Here is a 24901-nt window from a genome sequence, read left to right as displayed (position 1 = left end):
CCTACAAATCCCTGCACATTCTGATGTGTTCCAGTTTAGGAAAAACCTCTTTTGCTTCACTCTGATTTAGGTTGTAAATACACAATTATCACATAATGATGAGTCTATTATAGTTAAATGCATGCAGGTTATTTTTTTAATCACATTTCATTTTTATTTTAAAATGTATGGCTTATTTTTCAACTGTATACAGACATTTTAAAGAATGCAATTTCATTATTTTTTTCCAAAAAGGTGAGGAAGGGTGATGATAAAGTTAATGATTTTTTTTTTAATCTTAGTTTATAAGGAGGTCTGATCAGCTAAAATATTTGAAAACACAGGTCCACTTTATGAATGTAGAAATATGACGGATGAAATACAGAAATGTTTTATTTGGATAACACTCTTAGACTGACACTGCAAGTTTATTTTGCTGATAGTAATTAAAGTGGCACTTCTGTTTTTTCTACTTGTCATTGATGTTTTCCATGTCAAATTATCAACGTTTACACATTTGACTGAGCCTGAGAGGATCTACAGAGGTCAAAGCTGGCAAATCACTAAATATTCCGTTTTTTATTTTATGTTTTCTAGTCTCTAGTGCCAGTGTGGAAGATTACAATGGCTCATTTAATCATCTTAAAATGTTACACATTAAGTGAAGGCAAGGCGACAGTGAAAACTTACCAGACACACTTTATAAGCTTCCAACCAGCTGGATTAATACTTGGCACTAGTTCTCCCAATGTTCTACTTGAATAACAATCCTTTTACACAAGGCTTTTCCACATGACAGAGCCTCGAGATTAGAATTAGGCTAGTCGCGCGCTAAATGGTGCACATCCTCAAAAGCATTTTATCAGATTAAACCGGCTGACACATGGTGAACATGGGGCTGCGGGGACATTGAGGTCAGGGGCGGTTGTCCTCTTTGCCCCGGTTCTCAGTCAAGCTTCGGTTATTGTTCCATGTGGCCTCGGTGGGTGGACAGACGGACGGTCCATCCTGCTGCCTGTTGTTCCGTCTTTCCACCAATGAGAGGCCGGCTGCCGCTCAGCCTCGGTCCAATGAGAGCAGCAGGGTCTGGGCTCGCATCGAGAGTTGGGTTGTTCAATCTGAGTGAGGACAACAAGCAGCCTTTAGTGTACCGGATGGATGGATTCTGGCAATGGTAACGTTACCCAGCTTTATCAGATGTTACAAATGTAGTAACGAACCAAAATAAGGCCCGGCGTTTACGTACCCTCCATTAACCGGCTCTCACTGATGAATGTCACCGTGGAGTTTTTAAACGCTTTACGGCGCAATTCGTTAGCGCGCTAAGCGGTAGTTGATGTTGGCCACCAACAACAACCGTTAGGTTAACTTCGATTGTCCTCAGCAAACGCGTTAGCCGTGTAGCTAACACTGACCACTGTTGCCTGCTAATAACACATCTGACATGTGTGATTAACAAAGTACCTTTTTCGGTGCAAAGGACAAGGCATTGCTAGCCCCGTGTAGAGCCGCTGTAGCTAGCGGTTAGCGGCGTTAGCTAACTTATTGCTCGCTGGGCTGCCTCGGAGCAACAAAGTTGCTGGATGTTCCTGGAGAGTGGCTCTCTGACTGTTCTTTGTTCTGACTGAACATGGTGATGGTGAGGTAGCTTAGCATGGCGTTAAGAGCCAGACAGCATGAGCGCGACAACAAGCTTTAAAAACCCGGACAGAAACAGTCGGGGATTATTAAATAAGGTTGGCGAATATCGGCTTCAAGATGCGTGGCGGTAGTTAAATACACCGTTAACACGCACCAGCGATAGCACAACATAGCACGGTTCGAGTCTGCAGCAGTAAACCAGTTGGAAAGTTGTTGTTGTTTTTAAAGTAGGGGGCATTGATGTGATCAGAGATTAAAGGCATAAATGCCTTTGTTGAAGGTAGACAATTACATGAAATCACTCCAACCGCATCGTTTAAATGGACGTTCTCCTTCATGCCAGCATCACTGCTTTTAATTTTGACGAAAGTCTTCCAATATTGTCTTCATGGAAATGATCAGAAGGAGTGTTTCCGTAGCACATGCCTGTTAACACTCATTATTACACTGTAATATAGCTCGAAATGATACTTGTTTTCCAGTGCAACGTAACACCTTCATTGTATTTCAGTGGATTTGTAATCAGTGCATGAATCAATACCAAGTAGTTATTTGTTCCAGCATCTATAGAACCACACTACATGTCTAATCACATAGCTCATTATGACATTAAAGACATCCCACTGAGCTGCAGGGGTCCATAGTGTCAGACATGAAACCTAGAGAGCAAAACGTCAGGAGGTGAATAAGTTCACCGTTTGATTTGCTTCAAGTGGTTTTCCACACTGTTATTACAGCTGTGTGCTGCTGTGCTCAATGTGTATGTTAAGTCAGACACAGTACCTCAGCAGATATTTTGGTTTTCTTTTGTAATTTGTAGTTTTCCAGTATTTTCTCTGATTTCGTCTGTAGTTTCATTCAGTTATTTTGTGTTGTAAATCGAATGGCTCGTTAAATCTAGAGCCATGGTACACACTTAAATCCCGACTGAGTTTTTAGTTTATTTCGTTATATTCTGGCTCAGTTTGTATTATTTTTTCCTGTTAATGTAATCATGGACAAATATGGAATTTGAACAAAGCCTGGAAAAACAACAAATACCACATATACTGTTTGTCCTGGTAGTTAAAAGCGTACTTTTGCATACTCTCACAATGTCTTTTTTTTTTTACATTTTAAACACTGTTTGTTTGTTTGTTTTTACAGTTAATCATGTCAAAAATCCCATCTAGCTGTTTTCAAAGCTTATAGAATTATTCAGCTTTTTGGGTCTGATTTAGTTTTTCTCTTTACGGTGGTCAATCACCTTGTGTTTTACATTACATCTGTTCCCTCTCCCTCATCAGAATATCCATAATCTATATTCAATTAAATTTATTTTCAAAAGTGAAACCACCGAGCACACACCTCACACTTGTTATTGTCGTCAGTGAGAATGCTGACGCTACCTCTCTAAGCACTGTAACATCAGCACAACAGTGAGTTACTGATGTCCGACTGCTCTGCTCTGGTATGAGCCGTCCACCACCGACCTCCTTGCTGCTGCCTTGTCTGTGTTTCTGTAGCAGTTGCGTGTTTTTTACCGGGAAGGGTGCTAACCTCACACCCAACCCTCCTCCTCACTCATCCAGCATTTGGACCAGCCATGGTGGTGTTGTACATAAAAGTAAAGTGAATATTTATCATGTTTCAATGTATATATTTTACAATTATTAAAGAGACATGTCTTTACATTTCTTTTCAAAAGTAATGTGTGTCAGTGGTTGACACAGAAAATAAATTGCAGCATCTTCTTTCTTTTAACAGTGTCATAATCCAAATCAGGTCCAAAATGTTAAGTAGAAAAAAAAAATTGGTGAGTGGTCACATGGAGGATGGAGATGGAGGGTTCAAGTCCATGAAAAAGAAACCATGAACTGTTTTGTAATGAAGTCACTGATGTTGATTAACAGGCTCAGAGGGTGTTCACTACAAACCTCTCCAATCAAAGCCAAGTATAGGCATTTATATTACTTAGATCTGTAAGTTAGAACGATATGTTCAGCTGACGAATGAAACCGCTCGCTCTGTTTCTGTGATAGCTTCAGCTTGGATAAAACAATGACATCCAACCAATCCTCCCCACTAACAGTCTGACTGTGAATGGGCACAAGCTAAGCACACGTCTGAAACTCTGTGAAACTCATTCTGCACGACGAAGCTCAAGCGTTCAAGTGAAGTGCAGTTAACAATGGTATCATATTTTTGAGAGCAAGCTCTGGTTGGAAATCTGCAGAGCTCTGTGGGAGCACTATGAACTCAACCTGGCTTCTGTTTGCTAGACCGTTGCTGTGAGTGCTGCTGGTGACCGTGGACATGGAAGATCCAGTTGAACATTGCTCTTGAGTTCTCTGAGAACTTAGAAATGTATCGCCTGAAACCTGATCAAGACAACTCCTGTTACAGTAAGCAAAGCTTTCGATATTCCACTACCTTCTGCTCAGGACAACATATGTATGAATTTGAATAGTCAAGACAAACAGAATCGCATTTTCCAAATGTTTTGTGTTTTCACTTCGTTGGAATCTATGGTTGTATTTTCATCTAATTGAGTTTTCCCTGTGATTCTAATCTCCAGAATGAGTCGCTGCTTGGTTACAGGACGTGTGTCCTATCACTGAGGCCACATGTGTATCTGGAGAGATGGATCGCTGTAAACACGTGGGACGCCTTCGTCTGGGCCAGGACCATTCCATCCTCAATCCACAAAAATGGCACTGTGTGGACTGCAGCACCACAGATTCAGTGTGGGCCTGCCTCAAGTGCTCCCATGTGGCGTGTGGACGTTTCATGGAGGAGCACTCGCTCAAACACTTCAAGGAGTCGCAGCACCCCCTGGCCATGGAGGTGCGTGAGCTAGATGTCTTCTGCTTTGCCTGTGGAGACTATGTACTCAATGATAACGCAGAAGGAGACCTTAAACTCCTCAGAGGGGCGCTCTCTACTGTTCGCAGCCCAGGCAGACGCTCACTACGCTCCTCCACGTGGGTTGGCGAGGGGGTGCCACAGCCTGCCATGCAGGTGGCCCTGCGTCACAGAAGGAAAGCTCTCCTCGGGAAGATGCTCCAGAGGTGGATGAGCAGACATCAGGAGCTGCAGAATCAGCGCAAAGAGAAACTTGAGGAAGCTAGAAGACAAAAGAAAGAGGTAAAAAGGAGACTCATGGAAGAGCTTGGCAACGTTCCTCCCAGAAAGAGCGCTAGGCTTCTTACTCAGGCGCCACGTTCAACCATCACACTCATTCCTCGCAAATTTCGCGACCCTCCAGAACGCCTACCTCCTCCTTCAAAGAAGCCTTCCCTTCTACCCCTGTCCCGAAGACCCCCTCAGAATGGCAGAGCTGCCAAACTGAGGCGATACTACTCAACTCATGCGGTAACTCGCCAGAGACTCGCTCCAGGTGTCACTGGTCTGCGCAACTTGGGGAACACATGCTACATGAACTCAATATTGCAAGTGCTGAGCCACCTGCAGAAATTCAGGGAGTGTTTTCTCACTTTGGACCTGTGTGAGACTGAGGAGCTGCTGGCCAAGACCAATCACTCCCAAGGAGTGAAGGGGGTAGCTGGAGGTTTGGTCAACAGTGGTAACACAGCACTGTCAGGATGCCCTCTTGGACGCATGGGGAAGTCGGGTAGTTGGAATTTGCCGATGGGCAAAAAAGAAGGTGCCCCGCCTCCCCTGCAGGCTGCTGAGTTGGTCCAGCCCAAGGAGCCTCGCTGCTCCGCCCGCCAGCAGATGTCTCTGTGCCATGAATTGCATACACTTTTCAGGGTCATGTGGTCAGGCCGGTGGTCACTGGTATCTCCGTTCGCCATGCTGCACTCCGTGTGGAACCTCATCCCAGCTTTCCGTGGATATGACCAGCAGGACGCCCAGGAGTTCCTCTGTGAGCTGCTGGACAAGGTTCAGCAAGAGCTGGACACGGAAGGATCCAAACGCAGGATAGTTATCCCCATCACAAAGAGGAAACTCTCCAAGCAAGTGCTAAAGGTTCTCAACACCATCTTTCATGGGCAGCTACTCAGCCAGGTGAGCTTGTCAACATGTCCAGGCGTTTACTGGGCTACATAGGAAGCATTCACTTATACCCTTTTCACACTGAAACATGCGTCAAAGTGGGTTTTTGCACCCGTGGTTGCTTGGAATTAAGGCGCATTCAAGCTTCCGGCAGACGCGGGTCTGAGCTCCCGCTGTGAGGGCTTCGTGCCTGTGTTTTTCTCTCTGGTACATCATCGCGCTGACAACGTCATCATTACACATAAAACAGCGTCAGGACACTGAGAGGTAAACAAACAACTGCATGGACGTCGTCAAGTCGAACGTTGGCGTTGTTGTTGCGTGCATTGCAATTTTGTCTCTTTAGCAAAGCATACAAACTTGGCGCAGATTGGAAAATGTCAGATCGCCGGATCTCCTCTTCACCGCAGATGATGAGCAGCTCGCAGACTTCATGATCTTGCCAGTGCGCTGCCATGATCGCTAAAAAGATGTGCAAGATCGCGATACAAGTTGTTTACAAACACAGTCGTGCTTGCGCAGTGCACGTTAGGGTTCCCCGGTTGGTGGGAGTTCCCAAGCATGATGTAGATTAATTCACGTAAGATCATACACATGCAAATTTTTTGGAAAAAAAAGGAGTGAAATAGAGTACGGGGACATCAACAGGAAGACTGATCTTATGGCAGAGGCCAAAACTTGATTGAGAAATGAGTGAGCAGCTCTCGCAGCCCAGCCCAGCCCAATTTTATTTATTTTTTTTTCTGGAGCTTCCACAATGACCGCCTGACAGGCAGCACAGTGACAAAATCAGAATGAGACAGGAACCTGAGACAAGGCAGGGTGCCTTTTTCACACTGCAGGTGAGCCGCTAAACACCCGGGTCGCTTGGAGAGTCGGTGGACGTGGGTCAAAATGCCGAGGCAACCCTTTCAGAGTGCCCAAACACCCGTGTTCACCTGCGTTTTTGGTGCAGTGTGAAAGGGGCTATCGTGGGAAGTCATCAACAAGTGTTAAAAGTTTTAGGTTTACAAAGGTTCTTTTCTTTTTTTGTGAGGGTGTGTATAGCACAGACATCCCTGCTTTTATTATTAAATAGTTCGTATAAGAAAGCCAGGCAGTAGTTGTGTGGAATAATTGATAACATTGAGGTCACATCACGAGAAAGTAATTGTTTTATTCCACTTTTTCAGTTAGATATGATAGACTGAATAAGATTGTGTGACCGCTGATAAAACCTGACCACAACAACATTAATCAGCTTCCTTTTGGAGAGGGCTCTCCACCCCTGCCCTGTTTAGTCCTCTTGCACTGAAATCTGATACGCGCTTTCCTCCTTGGTGTACTGTAATGTTAAAACTAGTACTTGTTCGCGTGGCCTAAATTAGCAGGACTTAAACCTTGTTGAAGGGGTGGTCTTGATCTGGTCTCACATGAAGTCTGGTGCAGTTCGTTTGTGCTGGTCTGAACTGGATCCAACTCAACAACCTGGTTAAATTAGCTAATTTGGAGCCAAACTCCCCCGCCACCACTAACCAGGGGCGTGAGAACGGTAGCAGCGCGCGCGGTGGTAGAAAACATTGCAGATATATGCACTAGTCCAGATTAAAAATGAAGTGAATGTGGTCACTCAGATAATCCTGCTTGATGTGCCTAATGTCAATGTCAATGTCAATGTTCTCTCATTTTTTCCCGCGACTACATGACATCATTGAGAATGACTGTCCAAATACTGTGAGTGTTGAATTATTAAAAACAGTTCACTAAACCGAGCTGTGGATTTCGTGATTCCTTCCGCTCGACTTCTGTTGTTCAAGAATGTTCTCCGCATGAAAGCAAAGTGAAGCAGTTGTGAAAAATGTGTAGAAGGCTCTTGAAAAATGACATGATTAACAAGAAATGTATTGACTGTAGAGATCTATCAGTTCCAAAATGCAATACTTGGTTCTATGTTTCCTGACCACCTCAAATCGGTCAATATCTCAGCTGTTTGATTGTTGAAAAGTGAATATTTGTGTGTGTGTGTGTGTGTGTGTGTGTGTGTGTGTGTTGTGCCAGGTGACGTGTCTGTCCTGTAAGCACAAGTCCAACACAGTGGAGCCTTTCTGGGATTTGTCTTTGGAGTTTCCTGAGAGATACCACAGCATAGACAAAGGCTCCGGTTCTACAGCTTACCAGCGCAGCTGCACCCTCACTGAGATGCTGTCCAAGTTTACGGAGATGGAGGCTCTTGAAGGCAGCATCTATGCCTGCAACCACTGCAACAGTAAGAAAATCAACACCACACCACCGCCGCTGTTGAAAAACACATCTTGACTTTATTTGTTGTCCGTTTCACATTTGTCTTGTGCTGTTGGGATTGAATATTTGGGAGGGATTTATAGACGGATGTCTTAATTCCAGTGTTCTTAGAATTGCTGTTGAAATCATCGTGATTTAAGTCATAAAAGTTGCTTGTGTCAGAACACACCTTGTGTGAGCATTGATTCTTTAAATTCATTTGCAGTTTTTAAGAAGTCTGCCAACATGTGACAAAATGACTTGTTGTGAAGTGAGGAGCCTTAACCTCCTACCTAACTCAGACACCAACATGGAAAGTTGACCGGCAGCTTTTTACAAACGAAAAAAAGAATGTTTTTGTTTGCAAAACCAGATATGTGGAGAGAAAATGTAGATTCTGTGGCTCAGCAATATTCTTTTTAATGAGTGCGATAAATATTTCTGCATTTAAATGTTTTGTTGTTTGCCAGAGAGAAGACGGAAAACATCCCACAAGCCTTTAGTTCTTTCAGAGGCGTGTAAGCAGCTTCTGATTTACCGTTTACCTCAGGTTCTACGGCTGCACCTCAAACGCTTCAGGCAAGCCGCTCTAGTTTTCTGATGTATTGAAGTACCAATTAAATACAATTAGAGCCATCCAGCATTGTTGAACCACAGCATTGTTTGTTCTTCCGTTGATGAACTAGGTGGTCGGGGAGGAACCATAGGGAGAAAATTGGCGTCCATGTGGCCTTTGACCAGGTTCTGAACATCAAACCATACTGCTGCACAGGCTCAGGTCACTCTGTCCACAGAGGAGGCTACACCTACGATCTGTCCGCTGTCGTGATGCATCATGGGAAAGGCTTCGGCTCAGGGCACTACACCGCATACTGCTACAATACAGAAGGAGGTGAGGAAGTCGCCGCGCTCTCAGATCAGCCTGGTTCAGTCGGCGCACTCTTCTTTAACATGGATTTGTCTCTCTCCTCTCCCTCAGGTTTCTGGGTTCACTGTAATGACTCTGAGATGAAGGTTTGCAGTGTGGAGGAAGTGTGCAACACTCAGGCCTATATTCTCTTCTATACCCAGAGGTCTGCCTAGGTACCTCTCGCTGTGATGTCGACCTGTACTCGGCAACTTAGGGCTGCATTTATGAAAACGTTGTCCTCAGATGTCATTATTCAACCGCTTGAAAATGTTTGACTAAATAAGACAAAACCAAGATATAATAATGACGATACGAAAATGGTGAAAGAATCCAGGATGAATTTGAAAAAACATTTTAAATTTGGGTTTAAAAAAATGAATAATTTCAAACCTTTTCATAAATGAAGCTGCAGGTTTTCCACCCTGCAGGACCATAGTATTGGTTTTACGGCCTAAAGACTGTGGGAGCAGGTCCGACTCTGTCCTGCTGAACACCAAGTTGTGTGTCCATGTTTTTAAAAGCATCAGGCTCATTTGTGTTGAGTCTGGAATCAGCCAGGCGCACTGTCCCGAGACAGCATTTTACATGGAAGGCAACATGGACTCTGGAGGTTTGAGACGATCACAGTGTTGTCACGCATGTGTTCGTTTGATGGTATACTGCACTAAACATTACCAGGTCCATCTCTCAGTATCTGGAAGCGGATACTCGTCCAGACTCTGTGTTGCCTCCTGCTCAGCTTTTTCTCATTCTTGTGAAATGTCAGTTATGGAAAACTTTTTAAAACTCATCCCTGTGTCATTTGTACTTCATCATGTCCTCTCCTCAACTGTACTGCTGTGACTGGATACTGTGCTGTAGGCTGGAGGCCCGGCTTTGCCCTCAGTTAACAAGAATAGGTTTTTTTATCAGTTTTGATTTAGCTTGTTTTCTAGTGTGTGTGTGTATGTGTGTGCGCGCGCGTGTGTGTGTGCGCGCGCGTGTGTGCGTCCGTGTGTGCATGTCACTTCCATGAAAAAAACAAAAGAAGAAGAAGCAAAGGTTTCAGATACTTGACCGATGGCGAGCGATGGAAGCTGCACTTTTGAGGAGGGGCTAATGTCCTGTTGGTCCTACCATTGTGATTGTTCATCTTTTAGCTCCTGTAATGTCTTTAAACGGCAGCTCCCCCTGTGGTGGAACGGTTGGACTAGTCTGACCCCGGGTCGGAGACACTGCACCTGAGATCAAAACCAGTCAAGGGGCAGACTGCAAAACTGACGAATGTGTTTTTGGGAGTCGTGGGGTTACCTATCTTGAGTTTAGCACCTGAAAGCAATATATTGTACATTTTGCATCTTGACAGGAAATTGAGATAAAATCAGGAATTATTCTGCTTGTTATACAATGTTTTTTTTCTACTCTGCTGTTTCTATCAAGGTCTCTAGAATTTGTTAGTCAATCAAGAAACAAAAACAGTTTTGTTTGATACAAGTCAAATGCAAAATATGTTTGTGAACTCTATGTAAAAGTTGGAACAATCTAATGACGATGAATGTCTTACTTTTTAGAGGCGGGCTGTGGCCATGCCACTGGCTCAGATCCCCTTGAGTTCTGTCTTGTACTGTAAGAATACCTGTCATAAATGTATTGGTCATATGGGTTTGCCTGACAGTAATTATTAAAAACACAAAACAAATCTGAAATGTTTTCAGGCTTCATATTCATTTTAAACTAGAGGGTCATTATTATTCTGAGCACGTTGAGACATGTTTTAATCCTAAATGACGTTCTGGCTCCGTCACAGATGGAGGACGTCTCAAGACTGTGACGTTCCTCCTCAGTCTACCTAACATTTATGTAAAAAAGATGTATCCTCAATTTCAAAAACGTGGCTTCACGACTGAGGCCGACAACGTAAAGTAGAAGTGATAATCCACGGGATTAGCGACTGGATATGCATCTGATCTGAAGCCTCCTGATAATTCTGCTTCTCTAATGCTGTCTTAAAGATTTGAAACCTTGAATCAGTGTAATCTGGACCAGACAAAGATTCTGCTGATGAGAGGGCATTAAATGAAAATAATCTCTGTACTGCAGAGGACTGGTGCTCAGCCTCTCTTTTTTTCATTAATGTGAGTTGTTTTTTGTTTTTTTTAACCAATATGATTTAACAGTCAACTCCTGAATGCATCTGGAAAGTGTTTTATTAACCGCTAAATAATTCTTTCAAGGTTTTTTTTTTTTGTTTTTTTTAAATCCCCAGTGTTGCTGAATTATGGGCCCACTTAATACACTCTGTAACTTTTGGGGAAATGAATTATTTCTCCTTTTAACAATTATAATTCATAAGCCATGAAACCTTTGTTGGTTTCAAAAGTTTAGTATTAATTCTACCAGAAAAGAATTTATTGGTCCACTTTGAATGAGAACATTTATACAGTAAGAAAAAAAAAAAAAAGCAGGCAGGCCCTCAGTCAAACATTCGGTTGAGGCTAAAACTAATTTACTAAAATGAACTCTAAGAACGTCAGCTTTAAAAGTATTATTTCTTCCAATACTTCTCTCTAGTTTGTAATTGCGTGGTCAAAAAAAAAAACCATTTATGACGGTGAGAAGTGAATCAGCTGAGATGCTTTTAAGTTATTTGAAAGGCCTCACATACAGACAAAAAATGTGTTTTTCTTTTCATTATTCGAGGCTGCTTTCTGCTGCCACTCAAATAAAATTCATACCTAGATATCATGTTATTACCTTGTGATATTTATCCTTTGGTTAAAAAATAGTTTTATGCCCTGAAATAAGCATTTATTTTCTCCTGCTCTATGATATAACGATATATATTTCAATTTATTATATCAAAATGAGAAATTCTCCTGTTGTGACTACACCAGTTGAACCAGTTTGATTATTTAAATGCTTTATTAATGGTTTATACTTCATCTATGGAATAACTAATTTCAAAAATCACTCTGGTTTTGTTTCTCCCCTCCAGTTGATTTTTAAATCTACTATTAATTATCTAATAATTCATTCACAAGAACAAATCCTTGCAGGCTTTTTAGGCTCAGTAGCCACACAGCTCACTCTGTCTGCTGCGATTCAAATGTTTCAATTATCGTTGCCTTGCAAGTCACCTGTTTAGAGCCAGTTAACAATTAATAGAGTACGAAGAGAGCAGCAGAGTCAGTTATTTCTTTCGAAGTTAGAAAGGAATCAGAAAATCAGTCTCATTCAAAGAGGATAGTGATATATCCAAAATTAATCTCATATAAGAAATAATTTATTTCTTACATTGTTTCATAAAACAGCAATAATTTTTTTTTTTTTTTTTTTTTGCAAACTGGATATAAATGTTGAAACAATTTTGACATGCCAGTTAGTTTGACACCGTGGGTAACAGCAGTTCTACAATAGTGGAACAGATTTCACATTGAATCAATATGATGAATTTTAGCAGATAATCAACCTCTGGAAATGATTCATTCCACTTATATAAAGGAAAAAAACTACAGAAAGAAGTGTGTCTAAAAAGCATCATTCGAACAAAGGAACGGGTTGCCACACAAACCAGGAGTGACACTGATTTGAGATACAACTAACACTGTATTTCTGACAACAAAATGGCAGTTATAGAAGATTCCATGTTAACTCATGCCGGCTAGATGCATCTCAGTGCACATAAGAGGACATGCATGAGCACATTAACAATCATGAGAAAAACTTTTCCCTCACAAATAAACCATGGCTTCAACATGAAGGTTGCAGCGAACATGATCAGCAGTAGAAGTTGCTCTTGTCCTAGTAATTTATGTATCATAAATATTTAGTAAAAAGACAATTCAAATATTTCTTGCAAGAAAGTTTTTGGTGACAGCAATGCAATCAATGATTTGTCATCGGCCCCCAGTGGTTTGGGTGAGATGAGATGTCATTTGTGGCTTTGCAAGCAGGTTCTTTCGGTTCTTCGTCAGTGTAAACGCCTCTAAAGACTCGTCCACTCCTCAGCCAAAGGTTTAGTCCCAGGCAGCCTCAAATACTCCACCTTAAAGGGAACAAGTACAGCAGCTCTCATTCTATTTCAGTCTCTAAATCCTTGGTGGTTGAAACTGCTCTGGTTCCTCTGAGTTCCTCTCTAAGGGAGCTCAGCTGGGAAGCAGCCAGAGCTCCACAAAGTCCCACTGCTTCCACAGAACGACCAGCAGCAGAGTCAGCAGGACGGTGGCAGCTACCCGGGCTCGGGTCTTCATCAGCGGGGTGATAAAGTTAGCCAGGGTGGAAACGAAGACCAGCAGCACAGCCATGAGCGCCAGGATGACGTTGATGAGTTTGCCCAGCAAAGCGCGAGCGTTGGCGTTCTCCACTCCCTCCAGCTGGACCACCTGCTGCTGCTGCTGCTGCAGCTCCAGCTTCGTGATGCGGGTCAGGCACGACTCCACGGCCTCCTGTGTGCAGAAACCCAAAGACCCGGACCAAAAAGGCTCATTTATTCCCTCAATAACTTCAATTACACACAATAAAAACCTGCATCCTCAATCAGTTTCTTCCTGTGATCACGGGGTCCCACTTTAGGATCAGTTCTCTACCAAAGGTAGCCAACTGAGTGACCTACGCAGACCTGATGGCTCAGGTACGCTATGATACCTTCACTTTGCTATTTTCTTATTGGTCTAAATTCTAAATGTTTGGCTGATTTGTCCTCGATCACAAGTTATAGCTTGTGGCACAAATTAATCAAAGCATTAAAAAAAAAAAACGTATGGCCCCACTGTTGCTCCCCATGAAGCACTTTTTTTCCTCTTTTTTTTTGGTACCTGAATGTCTCTCGCTCTTTCATAAGATTGATAAGCCACTTTTTCCTCCATGCTGGCAAGTTCCTGTTTCAGGTTGGTCATCTCATTCTGATGCAGCTCTGTTAAATCACTCAGCTGCTCTTCAAGTCGTTCATATCTGAATGTACAGAAGAGATAACACACATACACACACACACACACACACACACACACACACACACACACACACACACACACACACACACTCCTCAGAATCTTCATAAACTCATCCTCAAGGACAAATGAAAGCTGTCCAAAAGTATATTTTTGTATTTTAGAACTCTTCTCTAAAGAAACAAGGTCACTAAAAGCCATGAGGTCACATATGCATAAAGTGAGACAGACAACAGGACTGTGGAATTCACATTCAGTGTGTTGACAGTAAAAACAAAAAAACAAAAAAAAAAACCTACTACATGAGGAGAGAACTCTCTGGGCTGCAGGTGACATGTTGTTACCTGTATCTTTCCTCTTGCAGGCACTGGGTCATGTAGGAGTAGTCGCTGTGCAGCTGGCCCTTCATGTCCTCGATAGCATCCTCCATGTGCGCCTGGCTGGCTTTGATCTCCTGCAAGCCCTCCAGTAGAGAGTCCCACGAGCTGTGCACATGATGGTGGTGGTGGTGGTGCCCATCCAACCTGGGACTCCCCATCGTTGGCCCTAACACTCCCCCTCCTCCGCCGGCTCCACCAGAGTTACTACCTGCTCCTGACCCAGACGTGGCGCTGGAGCACTCGTCGTCACTGCCGTACTTTGGGCTGGAGACAAGAGTGGCACTTCCACTCAGGGCACGAGGTGTGGGGGTGTCGTCTGAGTGTCCCCCGACTCCGTCCTCAAGTGTGTCCTTTAGATGAGCAATATTATCTGCGCTGCCAAACTTGTTCCTGATAAGACTGGCAAACTCTCTGGGCTTGGATACCACAGCAGTGTGAGTGAGGGCAGATACTCCACCTTTGACCCCTTCAACTACTCCACCTCCAAAACCACTTATCCCAGCACGAACGTTGGCCCCCACGTCTTTTAGTCCTTGCTGCATGTCCCGCAGGACATCCTTTGGCTGGCGGGCAGGTCCATTCTGTAGAGAGGGAAGAGAAATGAGGAAGCAGAGAAGTGGAGGATCTCAGAGGAAGGAAAGAGGTGATTCGGTTTAAGGGAGAGAACTTTAGGGAGATAGAGGAGGAAAGCTGTTGAGAATTAGGTGAGACACAGGATGATGCATTGGTTTAAATAGCTGTCAGGAGATGTGAATCATCAGTCTATATTAGGAAACAACTGTCCTCACAAAGGTAGAACACTTGTTTGAGTATGAGATCACTATGTGTATATACCCTAACCTTTAGCACCTGACCCACATCAACCAACTAGGGACCTGGTTTTTGTTGTACATGATGTCCCCAATGAACTGGTCTCAACACACTTACCTGTTCTATCTCCTTTAGCTTCTTGTGATAGTGTTCCAATTTTTTGTGCAAGTGTGCAATGGTCTGCGCAGACTTCTGGTTCTTCTTCTCGAACACCTGCTTGATCCTGGAGGCTTGCTGTTTGTCTGCGTTGTGGGCCAACTTCAAATACTCAGCAACGTTATCGTCCCGGGCCTCTTGTTCGACGCGAATCTGCTCAGTGACTTTTAGGATCTTTTGCTGCAGGTGCTCCAGAGCAACACGGGTCCGCTGTGGTTCGCCAGCACTGGAACCCTCAGCAGCTCCTGCCATGACCCCAGATACCACTGCTGCTGATGCTGCCGCTGCTCCATCTGCACTGATGTTACTGTCAGAACCTCCATGGCTGGTGGTGGAGGGTAAGCCTAGAGTTGCCACCTCGCTCTTGTCCAGCTGAGAGGACAAGGGGGGGGGGGGTGTCAGTCATTTGCAGCTACACCAGATGACAACATTATTTTACTCAAGTTAAAAACTTGAAGGAATCTCAAAAATTGTTATGGTTCAGTGAAAGGGCCATTTTAGACTTAAACTTAGATGGAAAAACATTTCCCAGAAAGCAAACTGGAACTAATCACAGGGGAATGCTGTTGTGAAAGAGCTCATTTTACACAGAAGTTTAATCAAATAAGCCAATGTTTTGAGTTGCAGATGGTCTGTTGAACTCTCGGTTTTAAACACATCTTGGGCGACAGGATCACAAATGGACAACGCAAAATAAAAGAGCAAATGACCACCATGAGGCAACATGATCCTGTCCTACAAATCACTTACTGTGGTGGTGTGGGTGAAGGCCGATGTGTCCTAAAATGTCCACCAGCAAGGATGTAACAGGAAAATATGTCATCAATTCAGGATGTGGTGGTTGTTTTGGTGTCAGTGCAAATACGAGCAGTCAACAGCAACGCGTTCACTTGTCATCCCAATGCCCGAGACACATTTTAAAACCTACAGTGAACCGGGTCAATGTAAATTGATGGACAAATCACATAAACCCTCTGAAATTATAGTCTAAGAACTTATTTCTGGAATACATTTCTTGGAAGTAATTCAAATAAAATACTGGCAACATGCCCTGTCATGCAAAGGCACGGATCACTACGTAAAATGGAGCAAAAATGTTAGCGAAATGTTGATAACCTGCTTAGTTACTTTCCATCCCTGGTGATTGTGCCTATAATTGATTTGTTAGAAGAGTCAGCATACACAGAAAGGCCATCATGCATTAATTAGATGATACATAATTACATCCTGCCCAGCAGAAGCTCTGCTTCACTACAGTCACAAGCCATGAAAACACTCTTCTTTGGAAAATGCATTAGCAATTAAAAAAGCACACTCACAATGCTGCTGCTGAAATGTTCATAATAAACAATATCTGATGTAACTGTACATTATGTACAGCTTGAAGTCAGCGTGTGATCATTCTATCTGGCATCAACTGAAATGTCTTCAGCCCAAACCAGCAGGTTGTAATTCCTTTAAATGGCTGTTGACAAGTTATTGATCCAGAGAGGAATTCCCCGGTCAGTATCGTATTTAAATGTGTAGCTTAGCAGATGGTGGGATTGTTAATGACCCCCCTACATGACGTCAAAACACTGTAATCAGAGCTGCAAACGCGAGCTCAAGCAGACACATGACACCGAACATCTCATAGCGCTGCTTTGATTTCTATGGATTTAATTTTTTGTGTTTGTTGTTGTTTGTTTGTTTGTTTGTTTGCATGGCCGTGTGATCTAAGTCCAAGCTTAAAGTACAAATCAGCCAAAGCAGGCAAGGTACGTTTCTAACAAAGTAGGTTACAATAACATAGTAATAGAGAGGAGGGATGGAGGGAGGGACGGAGGGGGAAAAAAACAGATGACTGCGATCCTCCGGCGGTTAATCATTCCCTGATCTGGCCAGAGAAAGTGAGATGGAGAAGCGAAGCAATGGTTCATAGGAGAGAGGGGATGCGGCGTCCGACGTAGAATAGCCCACGGCTGAAAAAAACAGAGCGCAAAAACCATCAGCGGCAGCAGGCAGCGACGGCTGATGCTCGGATCTAACGGCGTCTTAAAAAAAGAAGAAAAAAAAGGAAAAGGAAAGCACGCGTCCCGTTATGAATGAGGAGAAGCGGGGCTTTGATGAGGATGGGGATGACATATATATATATATATATATATATATATATATATATATATATATATATATATATATATATATATATATATATATATATATATATATGGCAGAGAAACGAGAGGATGCCTGCACCTTTGCTCAGCAGGAGCCACACTGGGACATGAGAGACAGCCGATGGATGTCAACAAGCGTGGATGCAGAGACACACGAGGATGAGTCACAAGCAGCACAGCGATAAATTAAATGAGAAACGTTACCATACTGCTTTAATCCAATTTTTGCAGTGCCATTGCAAGTCTGCGTTCGAGGCCCATTGTCCTCCTCCCTCCTCCTACTCCCCTCCTCCTACTCCCTCCTGCTCCCCCAGTGCTCAGTCCAAGGAGGAGCCCCCCTCCCCCCCTCCCCCTCAAATATCTGTACCCTCAGCCGTTGTCTGGCTGTCTATCACCTCACCGGATCCTAATGCTCCATTGTTAATGCCATCAATATCTGCAGCCTTCCAACTCTTCTCTCTCTCTCTCTCTCTCTCTCTCTCTCTCTCTCTCTCTCTCTCTCTGGTGTTGTGATCTATTTCCCTCTCTCTCCTCTGCTCCCCCCCGCCTCCCTCTCTTCCACTCTCCTGCTTCCTCTCTCCCCTGCTCGCTCTTTCATTCTAAATGCAAATGCTAGCTGTCCTGCCCTATAATGGATGTGAGAGCAAAGGGACAGATGATGGAGAGAGGGAGGCGGACGGGGGAGGGGGAGGGGGGATGGGAGAGTTTAGCGCAGGCGTGCCAGCGCCTCTTTGCTGCTGGGGCTACGAGAGAGGTGGGAGAGGCTGAGGGAGGGACAGAAGACAGAGGGGCCTGTGGCGGGTCCTGCTATGGGCCCTTTATCCCCTAAACCCTCAATCCAAACACAGATACCTAGTGTGCGCTGGTGTGCGGCTGCCGTGATGTGCTGCCAAAGCACACAGCGTCTTTCTGAACAGCCCCTAACTCTCTTGGTTTGCCTTTGCTGCTCCTCACAAAGCAAGGAGTGTGATGTCTGAACTACAGAAGCTCGGCTGAGCAAATCATGGTTATTTGAAGCTGTGATCGCTCACTTTTCAATTTCTCTTTGTGTATGGGGCTGTGTGTGTGGAGGGAAGCCCAGGAAACAGACATGAAAGCCAGACGTGGAGAAATAATGAAAGAAGTACTCACTTTTACACAAGAAGAGAAATCACATAGTGGAGTAAGGAACACATTGACTTTTTAAGAAATACACAATAAGAAAATCTCCCCAGAGCCAGACAAGATGAATACCCACATAGACTGGCTGACTGCTAGCTAGCTTAGCATAATGAATAGTAGTGGATGGGAAGTGTTAGCAAATGGTGAAATTGACCCACAGTCATGTACAAATGACTGATGCCATCTAGTGGCAGAAGTAAATATGACCACAAGACTATAAGGCAAACCAGGAAGAAGTGGACAGACTGTAAGCCTGCTGGATGACCCGCCCATGACCCTCCTCTTCCTCTGATTGGCCGGGACATGAGGACTGAGATGCATCAAGGTGGGGGCCAGTCCTCACAGAATGTGAGACGGAAAAAATATGACAGACCGATTTATTTATAATGGAGGAATTTGAGAGGATAACACAATTTTCATGGTGTCCCTCTGTTCGTGCACCTGCGTTAACCCCAGGTACCATGGACATGTGGTTTTGGACAATAAGGTCCGTGTTTTCTTTTCTGTACCTCAGGAAGTGCTCATCTTTTTCTTTTTCTTTTTTTAAAGCATTGCAAAGATTGCTCTTGGGTATTCCTTTTCATATTTGTTCAGCACTTATGATCAGCTGATCACCACAAAAAATACACACACAAACAAACCACAGATCACGCAAAAAAACAAAATTTGGACATTTTATTGGAATTTGTACTTCTCAAAATTATTAAACAAATCCTAAATTAACACAAGGAATGATACACACAATAAATAAGGATAGATTTTTCATTTTGCAGCTTTCAACATAACAGTATGTAGGACCTGTGCACAAGCGTCTATGAACAGAAGTGCATTCAACATTTGGGGTAATGCTGTCGCATATTGGTGAACATTTCTAAGCTGTCAGTTGGAAAGGATTAGAGTTACAGTGACCTTGTTTGACACCGATTCAGATTACCCATAGCAGCAGGATTGCCAACATAGACACATACACAAGTGTCATGGAGAGACATACGATTTGTTTTGAGGCAGATAATAGTAAAAATAATAATATTACATTAATTGCACTGATAGAAAAGAATAAAGCCCTTGGCTCTAGCTTAGCACATTTACTTTGACAACACTGTCTTCTGATTGTCTTAAAAAATAATAATATAAAATAAAAGCCGTAAAGACACTTAATACTGGGTGGTGCTCTGCCACCTGTGAGTGCAATACCGCAATTGTTTCATGATTATGCTACGTAATAACAGTGCTGTAGTAAATTCTCTATATAAATCTCTGATATATATATCCAAATAAATGTAAATATAATTGTTTTAATGTTCCACACCTACAATATCGGGTGCGGCACACAGGTTGGCGGGCACTTGCAGGGATCTGCTTTGTAAATTGGTCTAAACGCAGTAGTTTGAGGGGACATGATGGCACTTCTGTCATTGATCATCTAAGCAAAGCAACCGCATGTACAGGAAGGTATCAGAAATATTCAAGCTTACTTCCTGCGAGTACATGCTGGTCATGTGTTATACAGTTTAGACAGGAAGAGTTGGTAAAAAAGAAAACAAACACAAAGCAAGACATTAAGATGACTCATTGCTCTCATGAAGACTAAAGTATAAAAAAGTAGTGGATGTTTACACAAAGGAGCCAAAAGACTTCATCTATCCGTCACAGACATTCCTGGATTTCCACGATTTTTAAACCACGCTGTTTCAAGTGTATGCAGTTATAAGTTCATTTCATGAGTTTTCAGCACTACTGGATGAACAGAAGGAAATGTCAGTAGACACTTCGGCATGCTCTTGATCTAAATGAGTATAAATCCACGATTTGAGAGCTTACTGTTAATCTTCTCAGCTCAAATGTCCCCGTCTTACCGCTGGGAAAAACACCAACCCCCCCCCCCCCCCGAGTGAATACAGTACCCTAATCAACTGTTAAGTAATGATGTGAATGATGAGGTCCCTTCTGGTTTCAGATTTCCTGGTGAGAGTCTGTGCAGAACATTCCTGAGTGGCGAGTCCAGTTTTTGTGTTTGGAATATTGGCACTTTTTCCACTAAAACTGCACAGAAAAATCACTCGCCGGACTTGCGCGGCATCCCAACAACTCTTCTTTTAGCCTGATAGAAATCTGTTGAGGGGAAAAGAGAAGGAAACTTAGCGGGAACTTTTACATGAAATCACACCTCCTTCCCTTTATATATCTCTATATTTACCAGTAATGTTTGTCTGTTTCCTCTTGATCCCTGTGTTCTCTCTTTTCACCAGTGTTTTCTCCAGGTTTTCCACCTTAAGAGCACATCCCTCTTCAGGGATGTTTTCCTTATCATTCAGCGATAGCCCCACCCTTCCTCCCTTAGAGTCCCTGGGTTTAACCTCTGCCACCCTCGGCGCTTCTGCAGGTCTGAGGCCAAGCATGCAGGATCGGTAGAGCAGTGGGACGTTGGTACCCGGGACTCTCTCCCACTGGAAGTCGCTGCTCTCCAGAGGTTTGTCCAAGGTAAAGTCAAAGCCCCAGCGCTGGGAGGCCTCCTCCAGGTCTTTACGCAGGGCAGCGTGGTACTCCACCTGCAGCTGCTCTCGGTCAACTGGGCCAAACAGGTTTCGTCGTGTTGGGCCATTCCCCAAAGAGTTCAGGATCCGCTTGTGTGATGCCATGATTCTACACTGCAGGAGACAAACCAGAACAACGGCTTAGTCTAAGAATTCATCACAATATTCCATCTTAAATTGAAATCCTGTGAAAAAAACATCCATTCAAATAAATACAAAAAAAATTCCTCCTTTAAAAAAAAATCTACTACTCAATTTTTCAGTCAAAATTGATCTTACCATGGTGATAACCAGCTCTGGAGTCCTCAGTGAGTGTTAAAACAGCATCTAAATTCTGCTGTTGCTGCTGCAGCTATTTAAGAAGCAGACAGGAGTGACTCATGAGCCCTCCTTTGTGCGCTGCTCTGGTACATGCCTGGACACAGTCTCAGGCAGACATGTGAGGACTAGTCTACAGTGATAGCTAGGTGCGGGGACTGCAAGTAGACACATCCACCACTAGGTGGCCTCGGTAAACAACTTCAAAAGGCAGCCAGCTCACATGAGCAGAGCAGTTGAGGTCATGGGAGTCATGGTTGATCAAAACAGGATGGTGTCAAGAGTTGTAATTCTGGTTATCACATTTTTCAAGAAATAAACCATCGATGCAAGATGTTAGTTTCGATAGAAAGCAACAAGAAGGAACTGGCTGTGTCCCTGGAGGATAATAAGTTATTATAGTCCTCCAGGAAAGGGCTGGGCACCATTCCCATTTCAGGGAACAATTAAGAGAAACTGTCCTGGCCCAGTCTCATTATCCAGCTGAGCTGCTGGAACAGACCCCGGGGTATTATAATTAGACTCGTAATTGTATGGGAGAAACTAATAAAGTTGGCCGTTGCTTCTAAAAAAGCTTCCTTTTTTATGTAATTAGTGAAATTCCTCTGGTTTCATGTGAACGCAGGTTGATAAAAACAAAAGTACAGGAAACAACTCAAATGAGTATAAAACTTAGTACATTCACATTTCGGCACAATCTACTCGGTGTTTTTGTAATTAGGTTTATATTAATGACAATGTGTTTATTAGCATCAGTCAAGCCCACAGACTTGGCAGCAGGACCGAGTTGAGCAGACTTCTGAGCTCATGTAAGGAGGCGTTTTTCCAGGAACTGCTCATCTCTGCCTGGGGAACACAATACTACAAACTAGCAACTCCTTTCACTGTTTCAACTCTGTTGGGTTTTCTCTCTCTCTCTCTCTCTCTTACTAAAGCACAAGACTATCAGTCAGACAGAAGTTGAATCTCAGCTTTAGGAATGTAAGCACTTGGGAGATATCAGTCTCTTATCTGTACCACTACTGGGATTCAGCCGCTGTCTGTCATTCTAGAGCCGCGTGTGAGAGTACAGTTCTGAAGCTGGGAGGATGTGACGTCAGGCGTGTGGGCGGGGCGGGGTGGAGAGATTCAAGGCTGTGGCGGGAGAGCGCCCGCACAGAGACCCTGCCCAGTTTACTACACTCCTCCACGTGAGTTTGGAGCTCGTGTCGGCCGGTAAAGTAAAGTTCTTACATGGCTGTCACCGAACCTCCCTCAATGATCACACACACGCCCGCGCGCTCGCGCGCACGCAAACACACACACACACACACACACACACAAGCCGATGAATGAGACATAGCGTGAGGGTTGAGGTCATGTCATAAACTGATGAGGTAGGATGTCAGGTCATACAGACTGTAAAAGATAATAGTGACTGAAGTAATCAGACAACAGCAAAAACAAACAAACAAACAAACAAACATCAAACAAAACAAAGAAAAAGCAGCCTGAAGGCAGCAGACCAACCATCTGAAGTGTCTGTGACAGACTAAATGGCTTATTAGCTACATTTGATGGTGAGCTTTTAGTCAAAACGCCCCATACACACCAACGCGGTTTACAATATGTTCTAAACGACGTATAGGCAGAATATAAAGGTGTTTTACTTACAATGTGAGTCACTCCACTTGAGTTCGAGTGAGAACCCTTACGATGAGAACAGCGTCCACCCCCTAACAAACGTCCCGGACAGCTGAACGTACCGGGTTGCTGCTACTGCTGCTAGCTGGCGTCTTCGAGAATTCTCACCAGCTCCGGCTTTATCAACCTCGGTGGGCGGGGCGCCTCCTCTCTCTCGTGTAGGGGCGGAGCCACTACGCTCAAGCACGTGGATTTAACTCGGTAAACACACGAGCAAACGTGACAATTGGCTCGGGAGTTGGAGGAAATTCCAACACTGGGTAGCCCTGTCTAGCACCGCACTCCACCGCCTCCCAGTGCAGCTGGAGCCTATCCCAGCTGCCTCCAGGCCAGAGGCGACAGGTCGCCTGTCCATCGCAGGGCCAACACAGAGAGACGAACAGCCATTCACACTTTAGAACTTTACAATTTAGAGTATCAATCAGCCTAGTCCCCAAATTACATGTCTTTGGACTGTGGGAGGAAGCTGGAGTACCAGAGAGAACCCACACAGGAAGATCCCGTGCTGGAGCCGGGGCTCGAGCCTGGAACCTTCCTGCTGTGAGGCGACAGTGCTGCACCAACCACTGCACCACCGTGCGGCCAATAAACCAAGTTAACCATTTATTTCGTGTCACAGGGTCATCAAGTGAGTCTGCGACATTATTGCTTGCTTACAGACATGCAACGTACAGTCTGCTGTCAGGTTGCCGCATACATTTGTGAAAAAAAAAAGTTTCAGATGTGTTTATCTGTGTTAATGAGAAATTTATGACAGTATCAGTTTAACTTTTATGACCCCAGGAGCTGAACCTCATCAGCTTGAGTCACTTATAATTGATTGTAGGCTTTATAATCAAACAGTAGTTTTGGATATTCCTTCCCACAACTGCAGCCATCAGACTTATGACTTTATGTCATTGCGCCAAAACCCACATGAACAGAATGAATAAAATCTCTGGTGCTTTTGTTGTTTTCTTGACAACAGCTCAGATGCAGTTTTAGACAGAATATATCAACAGAAGTGGCACAGAAGAACACCTACAGAGCCGCAGACAAGCTGACCACGAAGACAGTATGGAGTCAAAAGTGGCCTCTTTAAATTCCTTGATAAGTTACTGCATACTCTCACATATTTGTAAGTTAATACTCAGTGTAAAATGGCAGAGAGACGGCCAGATGTTGTGAGTGTAAGATCTCGGACATGCATGATTCTAGTATATAGTAGCGGTACGACGAGGCTCTTGGGCTGCAACATAATTTAATTCAATGATAATTAGCATTTTATGCTCCTACAAGAGCCTGGTCAGTGACTTCTGTAAGACTCTGCAGGTTCGCGTTTGAGCCACATCCTGAAGAGTTTGTTCATGGAAATGTGTGCTTCTAGATCTACTCTATTTGTAAAGGGCCATAAGACAACTTTAGCTCTGATCTGGCGCCGTACAAATGACATGAATCTGTCTTGACTCCTCTGGTGTGCACAAGCACTTTCCATCCACTGGCTCTTGCAGTCTGAGGCTGAGCGGTAGTATAGCAGTGTAGTACTACGATGAATACTGCTGAGGGTTGTAGACTAGTTGGGACACATTGTGCAGTTGCCATGTGACATGTGGAGTGTGTTGTGCCAAACCACAATGAACAACACTGGTAATTAGTGATGATATCAGCAATCGCTAACAAATGTTGCGACCAGTATGACAAACCACATTGGTTTCAACCTCCAAAGATGGATTTGGTTACAATTAAACATGAATCAATCTGATCAAATGACACTCGGAGTGACAGGAGGTTGTACTGAACTGACACTACCAGCACTGGAAGTTTGATCTGCTTCAGCATGATTAGCTCCAAGTTACATTTTAAACTTTCATGTGACTGCTTCCTAGAGGCGCTGCATGTGAGGCAAGCTAGTTGCCAGGCTCTGAAGAAGACCCTCAGGAGAGGCTTTAAAAATACTTCCTTCCTCTTTGCCACAGTTCTGGGGTGCCTGATCTCATTCTCCATGTTCAAA

General features: G+C 43.8%; 3 protein-coding genes across 5 annotated transcripts; 1 reads left to right on the top strand and 2 right to left on the bottom strand.

The window, feature by feature from the left end:
* Positions 1-854: 854 nt before the first annotated feature.
* Positions 855-10455, top strand: usp49 (ubiquitin specific peptidase 49). The gene is made up of 7 exons (XM_086199301.1): positions 855-1153; positions 3882-4004; positions 4178-5631; positions 7657-7864; positions 8349-8457; positions 8565-8770; positions 8858-10455. Exons 3-7 carry the CDS (start codon positions 4243-4245, stop codon positions 8959-8961), a joined length of 2016 nt encoding a protein of 671 aa, XP_086055427.1. The 5' UTR covers positions 855-1153; positions 3882-4004; positions 4178-4242; the 3' UTR covers positions 8962-10455.
* Positions 10456-10964: 509 nt separating this feature from the next.
* Positions 10965-17525, bottom strand: tmcc2 (transmembrane and coiled-coil domain family 2). Of its 2 annotated transcripts, XM_086200759.1 has the most exons (6): positions 17420-17525; positions 15810-15839; positions 15021-15431; positions 14058-14674; positions 13582-13717; positions 10965-13212 (listed from the first exon to the last, which is right to left on the bottom strand). In XM_086200759.1, exons 1-6 carry the CDS (start codon positions 17420-17422, stop codon positions 12913-12915), a joined length of 1497 nt encoding a protein of 498 aa, XP_086056885.1. In that variant the 5' UTR covers positions 17423-17525; the 3' UTR covers positions 10965-12912. The 2 variants fall into 2 exon arrangements, with proteins under 2 accessions (XP_086056885.1, XP_086056886.1); XM_086200760.1 differs by lacking the exon at positions 15810-15839 and having other exon boundaries at positions 10966-13212; positions 17420-17512.
* Positions 17526-18967: 1442 nt separating this feature from the next.
* On the bottom strand, positions 18968-23028 carry cdkn1a (cyclin dependent kinase inhibitor 1A). 2 transcript variants are annotated; one of them, XM_086200758.1, is made up of 3 exons: positions 22882-23028; positions 20574-21024; positions 18968-20488 (listed from the first exon to the last, which is right to left on the bottom strand). In XM_086200758.1, the coding sequence occupies exons 2-3, from the start codon at positions 21013-21015 to the stop codon at positions 20433-20435; spliced, it is 498 nt and encodes a 165-aa protein (XP_086056884.1). In that variant the 5' UTR covers positions 21016-21024; positions 22882-23028; the 3' UTR covers positions 18968-20432. The 2 variants fall into 2 exon arrangements, with proteins under 2 accessions (XP_086056884.1, XP_086056882.1); XM_086200756.1 differs by lacking the exon at positions 22882-23028 and adding an exon at positions 21190-21407.
* Between the last annotated feature and the right edge of the window lie 1873 nt (positions 23029-24901).

The sequence above is a fragment of the Aulostomus chinensis genome, chromosome 3 (assembly GCF_037954235.1).
Source record: "Aulostomus chinensis isolate RoL2024-O1b breed Wild chromosome 3, RoL_Achi_v1.0, whole genome shotgun sequence".
In the NCBI taxonomy this organism is placed as follows: domain Eukaryota; kingdom Metazoa; phylum Chordata; class Actinopteri; order Syngnathiformes; family Aulostomidae; genus Aulostomus; species Aulostomus chinensis.
Note: the sequence above shows the minus strand (reverse complement) of the source record. Positions and strands in the feature narration are given on the sequence as shown.

What these genes read in the sequence shown, in the direction of transcription:
- tmcc2 (XM_086200759.1), bottom strand. An exon ending in AGCTAAAGGAGATAGAACAG is followed by an intron (nt 14,675 to 15,020) that starts GTAAGTGTGTTG and finishes CCCTCTCTACAG; the next exon opens with AATGGACCTGCCCGCCAGCC. An exon ending in AAAGAGCGAGAGACATTCAG is followed by an intron (nt 13,213 to 13,581) that starts GTACCAAAAAAA and finishes TTCTGCACACAG; the next exon opens with GAGGCCGTGGAGTCGTGCCT.
- cdkn1a (XM_086200756.1), bottom strand. An exon ending in GAAACAGACAAACATTACTG is followed by an intron (nt 20,489 to 20,573) that starts GTAAATATAGAG and finishes TCCCCTCAACAG; the next exon opens with ATTTCTATCAGGCTAAAAGA.
- usp49 (XM_086199301.1), top strand. Translation starts at nt 4,243, where the DNA reads ATGGATCGCTGTAAACACGTGGGACGCCTTCGTCTGGGCCAGGACCAT. An exon ending in TGCCTGCAACCACTGCAACA is followed by an intron (nt 7,865 to 8,348) that starts GTAAGAAAATCA and finishes GTTGTTTGCCAG; the next exon opens with AGAGAAGACGGAAAACATCC. An exon ending in CTGCTACAATACAGAAGGAG is followed by an intron (nt 8,771 to 8,857) that starts GTGAGGAAGTCG and finishes CCTCTCCCTCAG; the next exon opens with GTTTCTGGGTTCACTGTAAT.